General features: G+C 34.9%; 1 protein-coding gene across 12 annotated transcripts; it reads right to left on the bottom strand.

Moving 5' to 3' along the window:
• Window positions 1-7,201: 7,201 nt before the first annotated feature.
• On the bottom strand, window positions 7,202-10,292 carry LOC110899086. 12 transcript variants are annotated; one of them, XR_002569911.2, is made up of 5 exons: window positions 9,783-10,291; window positions 9,372-9,620; window positions 8,743-8,871; window positions 8,547-8,624; window positions 7,202-7,613 (listed from the first exon to the last, which is right to left on the bottom strand). XR_002569911.2 is itself a non-coding variant. In XM_022145959.2 (2 exons), exons 1-2 carry the CDS (start codon window positions 8,183-8,185, stop codon window positions 7,387-7,389), a joined length of 543 nt encoding a protein of 180 aa, XP_022001651.2. In that variant the 5' UTR covers window positions 8,186-8,540; the 3' UTR covers window positions 7,202-7,386. The 12 variants fall into 12 exon arrangements, 2 of the variants coding, with proteins under 2 accessions (XP_022001651.2, XP_035837321.1); XR_004875692.1 differs by having other exon boundaries at window positions 8,743-9,620; window positions 9,783-9,868; window positions 9,938-10,291; XR_004875694.1 differs by having other exon boundaries at window positions 8,743-9,620; window positions 9,783-9,860; window positions 9,938-10,291.
• Between the last annotated feature and the right edge of the window lie 1,286 nt (window positions 10,293-11,578).

Here is an 11,578-nt window from a genome sequence, read left to right as displayed (position 1 = left end):
TTGGACCACAAGTGATGAACAAGGGCTTGCACTTGAAGTTGTGTGATTATTTGGATAGCTTGGGTCATCCTACCAACAAATCCACACATCACTTGATGTTTTCTTAGCTAGATAATATGTATTTCCTTTCTTTAATGTATATTCTTGGCCATCCTTGTTGTCTTATGATGACTTGTGTCTTGGTGAATATAAAATAGGTACCTAAATGGAAGATATACCCTTCCTACCTCATGCATGACTTATATGATATTCTTGTTGAATTGTTGGACTAGTAACTTATGATAAATACTATATAACATACATAATATAAGTAACAAAACCTTTGATGATAACCTAGTGGTCATTTGTCAAGTGTTAGGTTACATCATCTAAAGACTTTAATAACTTGTTATGATTCTAATGAGTATTTTGACCCATGAAAGCATTCAAACTCTTTTTGAGTTTCATAGTGTCAAAATGAGTATCATGTGTTAGATGATTATTTTCTCGTATTCATACTTTTGTATTTAAAACCCGAATATAAACATCCCTTAAATTCTAAATCGAATACATTCATCCTACTAATCTCGACAATCTCGTCACGCTTGGATAATCGGAAAGCATATGCAATTTTGTGAGTATACTTGAACCCCCTTTTCGTTTACCACCTTTTGGGGTGTAACATGTATAACAACCCTCCTAAAATATTTCCGACACCCTAAAAATATTTAGAACGTCCCTATACGTCCTAAAATACACCCCGTATACGAGAAACGGCCCAAAATACCTTTATTTTTATTAAAAATAATTAAAAATCAAATATTTGGGTCTCTGGCGGGCCGCGAAGACCTAGCCCTGGTCTTACGCGGGCCGCGAGCGCCTGGCTACGAGGCTGCACCCGGAGCCGCCACGTGTCACATACGCGGCGAACCTATACGTATGACCGGACCAAGCTACACCGTAGACCCCCTATGTCGCGGGCTGCGAAAGATGGCCCTATCTCCGTCGCGGGGCGCGACGGACTCGACGAACAACCCTATATATAGAGGGCATCGGCATTCAACTCAAATTATTCAAAACTTTTACTTTCTCTCTCAATTTCTGTAGTGTAAACATAATTCCCGGGCATAATACCCCCTAATTAGCGAAGCTCTGCCTCGTTGTAAGTATTTTAACCCCGGTTACGTATTAGATATGCTGCCCGATTGAATTAGCACTCTGTAACGGCTGTTGAGGCTCTACCCGACGTAGTCGTTGGAGTTCTGTCTCAGGGAGGGTATAACTAATATAAAATTGGGTTATTATACTAACGCGTGTGCATTATTTAAAATTTATAGATTATAGCTAGGAAGCCACAGGAAATTACCTAAGATAACAATGTGAGTTAATCCTCTTTTTGTAAACTCTTTTTGTGAGTTAATCCTCTTTTTGTAAACCCTTTTTGTGAGTAATCCTCCTTTTTGCAAACTGTTTTTATAAAATCTCAATTGTTTTAATTTATATTTAACAGTAATTGAGTATTTGTATTATACAATTATCGTCGGTATGTTGGGGTTTTGTATACAAAATTTGTTACAACACTGTGAGTAGTAACATGACCAAAAGTCGGGTTGACAGTACCGTGGGTGGTAATTAAAGTAGAAAAATAAACAAATGTAATTGCGAGATCGCCCTCAATACTGTAAAACTGATAAAACCTGTATTGATTAAATTGGGATTCACTCACCAGTATTTCCCATTGACAAAATGTTTTTAAACGCATTTCAGGTAACAAAATGTGAAAGCCAAATAGAAGCCAGTTGGACAGCACTGAAGGCTTGGAAAAGTGGCTATAAAAATTACCTAAATAAAGAAGATATTTTATTTCAATAAAATAGGGTTTATCCCTATAATCCTGTCTGTAACGAAAACTTGGGTTTTATCCCAATATATTTATTATTATAAAATGTGGTGTTTTACTCAGATAAAATATTTCCTAACTACGGTCCTGATGAAATTTTCGCTGCCAAATAATGATAAACATCGATACCACCATCTCTGAGTAGGTCACGGTCGCCCGCTTCCCGAGGCAGGGGTCGGGGGTTGCGACAACATGTTAAACTATAAACTTGCACTTAAATTTTATTCCTAAATGCACAAACATTCCTTATACATGCATGCCTACTTGATTACTTGATACTTTAAACTTGGGGTTATACTTTTTGTGTTAGACTTATCATTAACTTCGTACGAGTCTATCCTGACATATATAGCGCTATAGGATTAACGCACCACCTGTAAACTTTGGGTTATGTCATGAGCTTATTGAGTTTCATCATTGGTTTGATTAGTTAAACACATGCCGATTTTATTGTCTATCTTGTATCAATAGCTTGCCATTTGGAATTGTTTAAACAACTTATCTTTTTATGCTATGAACGAAAACCTGTATACTCGCCTTTGCTTTTGCATTGAACTTTATTTTTAAACATGTTACAGGTTGAGGATGACGATGCTTTGAAACCGAAGTAGTGATGATGCTTAGATACATATTTAGACGTCTTAGGTTTTAACATGTTGTATCAAATTTCGTACTTATTTGTTGTATTGTTTTCTTGTATTGAGCATGTTGTATTTCAAAGTTCCATGTATTGTAATACTTTGTTATGAATGAAATCAATTTATTTTTAAAATCTATTGTCACAATTAGCATTATCTGTGATGAGCAATCTTTCTTTGTCCCACTCCGATGATTCCGTCATTGGTTGGGGTGTGACAGTTGGCGGCCGATGGTGAATAGTTGGGATTATTAAAATCCAATATTCCTAAAATAAAATCGATTGTCGTTTCCAATTCCGATATTACCGATTTTGTTCAGTCGTAATCCGTTCGGTTCCTCACGATACAGGCACTTGAATAACGTACAATATGAAAAAATATATATTTTTTAAATATAACTCCGTTTCAACAAAATCTATTACAAAATGTCGAGAACAAAAATTAACCCAACTACGTATTCATTCTTTTAAAAGATTAATAAGGCAATGTATTACAGAAAAAAATCAAATGATAAATAAATAATTTAAAGACGTATATTATTTATAGTATAAAATGTGAAAATAAAATTTAAATAAGAAAATGAAACTACTGTTCATACCACCATATATATATATATATATATATATATGTGGTTCTTATTTTAGCGCAATTCTATATATATATATATATATATGTATGTATATATATATGGGCAAGATTTAGAGAAAACGCCTATAAGTGTGAAAACAGTGAGAATGTCTCTCATCCGTTGGATCAAAACAATTTATGCATTAAATTGGCACGGTGGCATTTTTGTAAATAACATCAACTTTATTACCTGGACGCTTCATTAAGGGTAAAAGGGTCTTTTAACTGCTCTAATACAAAACGCCAAACTCATAAGTAAAACGCCATTAAAATTCCCGACTTAAACTACGAGCCCATACACATCAGTACCTTCCAGATGAAACACCATCTTTTTTTGGGGTTTTTGTGTTTATGTTATCTTCTATTGTTTGTTATGTACTTTTCAGTTAATAAAAATACTTTATTCCTCTAATTAAGTGAAGATTAACTCAATAAGGTTTTACTGAATGAGTTTGACAACATTCTTAAGTGAGGAATAAGCAATAGGAATAACTGATGTTACTTTCTTAATAAAACATATTAGTGAAAACGCTATAATGAATACGCCATAATGAAAATGCCATTAGTTGAATAATAAACAATATGAAGAACTGATGTTACTGTCTTCCTAAAACATATTAATGAAAACGCCATAAGTTGAATAATTAACAAATAGTAAGAACTGATGTTTTACAAATTAACGTCAATATTCACACCTAATCAGATATACGTAACCAGGTGTAAAATGCCATTGATCGTAAACAATAAGCATGTATTAGATCCCAAACGACAACTAACATTAATAATGAAAACGCCAAATATTGAATATAGGAAGAACACCATTGAAACATAAACGTTATTTTCAAATATTACTTTGAAAAAAAACACCATTGAAACAAACATAAAGAATAAAACGTCATACCTGTTGTATGATTTGCTGAAACACATATGAAAACGCCATCAAATATTACTTTGTAGAACGAAATCCACGTTCGACGCCATAGATCTCGGAAGCTTGGTGGGGAGGTAACTGCTAATACGAATTTTTTAGAATTTTGTTTGAAACGGAATTGTAACGCTATTTATTATGAGGAACGTGGACAATAACAATTGTGCCCCTGCATATCATTTAGCGCCCCATGCCGCGTGTTCGACCAGGATTCATTCTTACCGTTTTCACACTTGCAACCGTTTTCTCCTGATCCTGTTTCTATATATGTATATAATAGAGAAGTGAGTATGAATAGTGATTTGATTTTTATAGTCATATATATAGTTTCTTTTTTTACGAATAGTAATTTGATTTTTATAGTAAAAATAATAATAATAATAATAATAATAATAATAATAATAATAATAATAATAATAATAATAATAATAATAATAATTGGAAAGTAAGTATGAATAGTGATTTGATTTTTATAATCATATATAATTTCTTTTTTTTATGGATAGTAATTTGATTTTTATGATAATGTATATATAGTTTCTTTTTTTATATTTTGATCATTTCAATATTATAATAGTTAGTATATTTATTTTGAACCATAAACATATTTATTTAATTTTGACTTTTAATGATTTTCTTTTTCTAATATTACTGATACTGTCTGAACAATATCGGTACCATACCGTATAACATCGATTTGATAAAGAGCTACTCGAATGGGTCATATATAGTTTTTATAGAATTCTCGACGTGGCGGTATAAAATTAATTGAACACAAAGTAATATTCGCAATAAAGTATTTTGTGGTATCGTAAGCTATATCGAGTTTCTGTATGATATGGGTATCGTAACAGACCGATACCGACCAAACAACACCGGTACGGGTATTCGTTTTTGTGGGTTTTTAATCGATGTAAAAACGTGTCGATTGGCAACGATTGCTATGTCGAGTACCGGTACCGTAATGAACCGTATCGATAATGACCAAAGGCCTGCAACGAAGCGCGTGAGAATCCCAGTAGTTTGAAATAATAATATAACATTATACTTAATAAATTATTACATTTCTAGCTTATTATGGATGATTATTTTGATGTTGATGCTTTTATATGTGGACATCGGACTTATTAGAAGGCACTACAAAAATCTATCTCATTAACTTACGTTTTTATTTATTATGTAGTACTATACTATAAATAAAAGATGTAGTACTATACTATAAATAAAAGATTGTATTTTTTGTTTTGCATCATCTTCTTTGACTATTGAGCACAAAAACAGGTGAGAAATCTTGCATTACCGTTGCTTTCACCATTTCAACTGTTGATGACCACTCCCCGTATACTTAGACGTGGCAAGGTAGAGATGAAGAAAATTATTTCTCGATACAAACTTCACAATTACTCTTGAGTTAAATGCTTGGTTGGTTCATGTGGTTTGCAAAAATTATAAACTTGATCTCAAGGGTTCAATAATTATACACTTGGTCCCAGTGATTACAATTTTTAAACTTGGGTGGTCCTTAACAGTTATGTTAGTCATGGTTGTTGATTGAATGTTCTTGTCTCAAAAGTACAACCACCATGCCCAGGAAATCCCATAAATATCGCAGCTATTGGTAGGGTCTGAGAAAAGTGAGATGTAGGCAAATTTTACCTCTATCCATAGGGATAGAAATACCGCTTCCAAAGAGAATCTTGGCTCCAAAACACACAGTAGACACTTGTCTCAAAAGTAAACGATTTTTATTTTTATTTGTTTTGCATTTTTATCATGTAATGTTCTACCACAATCAATGGTGACCTTTGAATAGAAGGAACGACAGATGCTGATGATGGACTTCCTTGAATCATAAGGCGAGGGGAGGTGGAAGGGAGACATTTTTTTGGTGCTGTCGTGGTGGTAATTTTGTTGGGAACGAAGAAGTGTAGTGGGATATATTTATAATGCTTAGGGTATGCTTGTAATTATCTATAAAACTATTTAGATATAAAACTTAACACCCGCTAATGAAAAGCGTCACTTATGTTACCTGTGAGTAAGCATGAGGACCAAAGATTCCATTTCCCATACTTAGAGCATTCACATCCCTTTCATCAAAATATGTAACTGCATTCTTTATATTATAAAAAGTGCTTGAAAGTGAAGGAGAGAAAAAAATATCAATGTTCATAAACCCGGAACATGTCATAAACTCCAACTCATGGTCATGAAATCGATGGCTTCACAAAATCGCATGGTCATAACCTCAGACTCACAAACTTAGACAACCAAAATGTACAAAATCGCATGTTATACACTAATCGCGTACGCATCGTACGATAATGTATATTGTACATTACACTTTCACTATTTATATATGCATATTCCAACAACCTTAAGAGAAAGTGATTAAACTCATATGTCATATAGTTATTGAACTTAATCGACGAGTGACTCTTTCACACAAATTAAACCCCTCAACAATATGGATAAACTATGTTTTAGGCATATGTATCATAGTAATTAGGGATTTTTACATATTTCCTCTTCCTAAGCTGGTTTATTACGTATTTTCTTAAATAAAAAAACAATTACATATTTACCCTCCATAACCCACATATATTACATATTTCCCCTTTTCATTAAAGACTCTTACTAAATGACTATTTACCCTTAATGAACTATTAAATGAATATTTACATATTTCCCATTTCTAATATCATCAATCAATTACATATCTCCCAAATTCATGTAGTATTTTATCAATTTTTCTACTTGCTACTCTTCTCAAACAATACCATAAATCTTTTAGATATGTATAAAGCTTGCCTATCTCTAAATATTTGGTAAATGATGCTAGAACCCTAAAGGAAATATATAAAAACATATATAATTCTTCATGCCTCGGGTACGAAAAGCTGTGTGCTTTTGCGCTTCGCACCTCAGTTTTAGACCTTGTCGTTTTTGTGCTCTTCTCGCTTTTTAAAACCAAGATGATTACAAAACGCTAAGTTGATTTATAACTTCAAATCCATTATCTAAAATTTTGTTTTTGTGACAGATGGCATTGTGAGTGAAGTTTTGAAAGTTTATTTTGGTTAAATAGGAGAAGAAATGGGATGGGAGAGAGGCCCAAAGGAAAACACGTATAGAAGTCGCAGGTGCTATTGTTCATAAATATCCCTAACTAGATTTACCACCCGCCGCGATGCGGCGGGATTCGTGTATCATAGTAGATGAAAGACCGGTGCTTGTTACAACTAAGTTCTTCTGTTTTCATTGACATCACCTAACCTATCTACTTAGTCTATACAAAATATTGCTTTATTAATTTATTTACAACTTATCTTACTAACAGCAAGCTGTGTTAGGCAGATAAGTTGCACAAAACATGTTTCCCTGTTGTACATTTCTGGAAGACAGTGGCGATAGGTGTTCCAACTTATGCCAAGCTTTCGGCTGCATAGTGTTCCTAGGCTGGAGCCATCCAAAAAGTGGTTCTCCGTGTCATCACTCTTCATGCACCTTCTTTGAGGTGCTGCTTGATTCTGTAACAGTACTGAAAAAAGACACATTAACATTAAGCAAATGTAGATGTTTTAGGAACGCAAATATCAACGACTTTAGTTGAAAGCAGTTCTTAAAGTTGTGACTATAATCCCTACAGGTAATTCGGTAATTTGCACGCATATTGTTTGCAGATAACTAATATACCAGTTCATTGTACCTGCTCAGGTTTTGCTAATTAGTATGTTTTTTGTTAATAGATTTTTAGTGATGTACGTGGCGAGCCACCAAGTGGACGTGTTGCCTACTTAATCTTGGGATTAGGCATTGTGGGTGGGATTGCCAAGACATTGTGTTGTTGAGATGTTGGCTGGTAGTCACGCTCTGTGCCTCTGTCTCACCTTCTGTCACATTCGTTACTACCACATGGTCTTCCTTCTTGATTGAGACATGCATCATCCTCCCTTCACCAATCATTGAGTCTATTTGTTGTGGCAGCGTTTTAGGATCGGTGCACTTGTGCTTTGTTGTAAGGTCTTCGCAGCTAGTGTTGAGAAGGGCTGCCATGCCTTCATTGAAGAAAGTTACCTCAGTTGGTTTCCTGAATGTAAACATTGCATTCATGGCCGGCCCGGAGAATTAGTGTACCATGTTCGAGTTCGAAAAAACGTGCCCTTAGGCCTTAACGAAATTGGGTATTGGGCCCACTAAAGGTCTAAACCTAATGCTAATGGGCTAATAACTAATCTAAGCCATAAGAATAGTTTTGTAAGTGGGCCGATGTTGGTGTTTGTATGGGTATACTCTATTGAAAAAAGAAATTTTACTTGTACATATCGGATTTTTTTTTTTTAAATAGCATGCCCTTCGAAATATCGGGCCCTGGCCGATGGTCCTCCCCCCAGGGCCGCCACTGATTGCATTTCAGATTATGGTAACTAACTATCCAAACGTATAAAATAACATACAAATACAGAATACTTACCATTCATCCATCATAGCTACATTTCTCAAGTCTTGGAAGTCGGTTGTATTTAGTTTCTGTCAACATGGCCGATGTAATCTGTGTATATTTTGTTAACAATTTAATAAAGTGTTACAAAAAAAAAGGAAAGTAGCCTTAATTTGTAAGCAAGTTAAATGCAACACTGTAAACAGCTAAAATAATAATAAAAACCTACATCATAGTTTGTAAGCCCAACTTTAAGACCATAACGTAGAAGTTCATGAGCATAAGTCGACGTAAGAACAATATCGCCAACAATGGTTGTTGTACCGTTGTAGATATGATTTGTGTAGTTATATCTTTGCTGGTTTAAAAAATCATCAATGGCCAATAAACAGAAATATGTCTATACCTCTAAACATGTAACAATTAATTTAACCTCTATAAAAATAGTTCAACAAAGGTAAATAAACTTAAGACATACAAATTGCACGAAATATGGGTACTTTGTTGTGTTTTACTTATTTCTGCTGTGATCAATCTTTTAATCAAGTAAAGAACAAAATTAAGAAAAGGTTAGCTGGGTCAAAAATTGGATTGTGTTCATGACAAATGGGTCAAATCAAACTAATTAGCTAAAGCTGGCCCCATTGGTTATATAATTGAGAATAACTAAATACTAATTACCATTGATGGAGAACATGGCTTCATGATAGTTATGATCAACAAATCATATGTGTGGGTCGCAGGGGCGCAGCTTACTTGGGGCGGGAGCCCCCCCCGGTTTCGGAAAAAGAGGTTAAATTAATTGTTAATCCAAATCTGAATGAAAACGACTATAGTAAACCGACTTATGAAAAGAACCTGAAAATTTGATACAATAAACTTGTATTCACAAATCCAAACGCCCTTGATTCATATGAAAGAACATAGCAGCCAAAAAGATTTGTGTGGCATACTTGACCCCATGACTAAGGGCAACTTCTCTTCTAGTCATCTGAGGTTGGAAACCACATTGATAAAATATGAGAAAGGCGGGTGCAGCTGGTCTAGCCTTGAATGCATTCCATCTCTTCATGAGACTCCCAGATGATGTATTCATCTTAGTCCTCACTAAAATCCAACAATAAAGCTTTAAAAATTAGCCAAAATATTTGCCCTAACATATAGATCCACATCTAACATATCAAACTATATTAAGCCTAAACCTAACCAGAGTTCAAACAATTCAACAACACACAAATCAAATCACAAAACAAACAATAAAACACATACATTGTATCCGCGACATCTCTTTGTCCCGATCCACACCATCTCCTTGCAAATTCTGTTGAGAACAAAGGGACTTATCACCTAACTACCTGCAATTAAACAACAATCATAACAAATACACACACACATAAACCAAAACGAAATTCCCACCAAATTACTTGGAAAACAGTGACTCGAGGAAAGAATAACACTCCTTGCCAGCAAATAGGATAGATTTGAGATGGACCATTGTCTCTAGGGTAAGATAACATCGTCAATTTTCTCTGTATCTCTTCAATTTACTTTGCTGCCATTGTTTTCACTCGACCTGCCGATCAATTACTCCTAGGCGATTGATCTGATCAATTTTGGAGATTTATTAAAAATTATTTCGAACTTGAGGTATCATCATCATCGTTACTGAGGTTGACAACCCAGAGATCACCTTCAAAAAGCCACATCGGTCAGGATCTCTTCATGTTTATGAGCTGGAGCGGTGACTTGATAAGCAAATTGCAGGTTGATAACAATTTACAAATAGAAAAACTAAAAGTAAAATGATAAATGCCTTGCAAACCTTTATTGCAGAACGTACAACCCATGTATGCCTATTTGTGTTGCTAATTTATAGTTTATAATGTTCTCTGATCAGTAAGACCATGTGTAGTAGTGAATAAAAATAATGCCCCCACCATGGGGCATTATCCGACACGTGTCATCCCAGTCAGCATGGGGCATTATAGAATAAAGTAGTGTAGTGGGGCATTACTCCAATAACCCCCATGCAATCATTTCACAATTATTATTTTTCTTAACTTTAAATACTTCACTAAATTAAAAAAAATACAATACTAGAAATAAAAAAAAATGTCCGATTAAATTTAAAAAAAAACAAAAAAAAAAAAAAACACTAGTTTTCGTCTTCGCTTTCTTCACCCTCGCCAACTTCGTCTTCCTCGTCCTCCGTTTCTTCCTCTCCCTCAGGTGGTACATACCGAACCGACCATGCGTGGTGTACCAAATCAACCATTAACTGAGAATGGTACGGTTCGTAACGCAACTCTGGCGCATTATTCACTCTTTCTTCCATTGACGCCTGTGGATGCTCCTCTTGAACGGCTTCTGGCACATAATTCTGGAATATCGCCTTTCCTTCATCTTCCAAAATCATGTTGTGCATGATTATACAAGCGTACATAGCATCTCTCATTTTTTGCTTGCTCCATGCACGACAAGGATTTCTCAAATATTGCCAGCGTTGTTTAAGAATCCCAAAGCATCTCTCAATGTCTTTTCGTGAAGACTCTTGAACCTTTTTAAAGTATGCTCTTTTTTCATCAATAGGATCACTATACGTCTTCACAAAAATCGAATACCTAGGATAAATTCCGTCGCTCAAATAATATCCATGAGGGTAGTAGTTTTCCATTTGCGTAAAACGACGCTTTTGGAGCTTTGCCAGAAATCCACTCCTCTAACAACGGAGATTGTTCAAAAACATTGATTTCATTGCATGACCCGACAATGCCAAAGTAAGCCGACCAAACCCAAAGGTCCTGTGAAGCAACCGCCTGAAGAATAATAGTGGGTCCTTTTTGGTCACCACGTGTGTGTTGGCCTCGCCATGCAGTCGGGCAGTTATCCCAACGCCAATCCATGCAATCTATGCTCCCGATCATACCAGGCAAACCATGCTCAGCATTATGTACCGCGTAGATCTTTTGAAGGTCGGCCCATGTGGGCGTTCTAAGATAACGCGCACCGTACACATCAATTATACCTTTATAAAAAAATATAGACAAACATAAGCTTCAAAAAAA

This window comes from Helianthus annuus, chromosome 13 (genome assembly GCF_002127325.2).
Source record: "Helianthus annuus cultivar XRQ/B chromosome 13, HanXRQr2.0-SUNRISE, whole genome shotgun sequence".
In the NCBI taxonomy this organism is placed as follows: Eukaryota; Viridiplantae; Streptophyta; class Magnoliopsida; order Asterales; family Asteraceae; genus Helianthus; species Helianthus annuus.
This window is presented reverse-complemented; position numbering and strand designations above follow the sequence as displayed.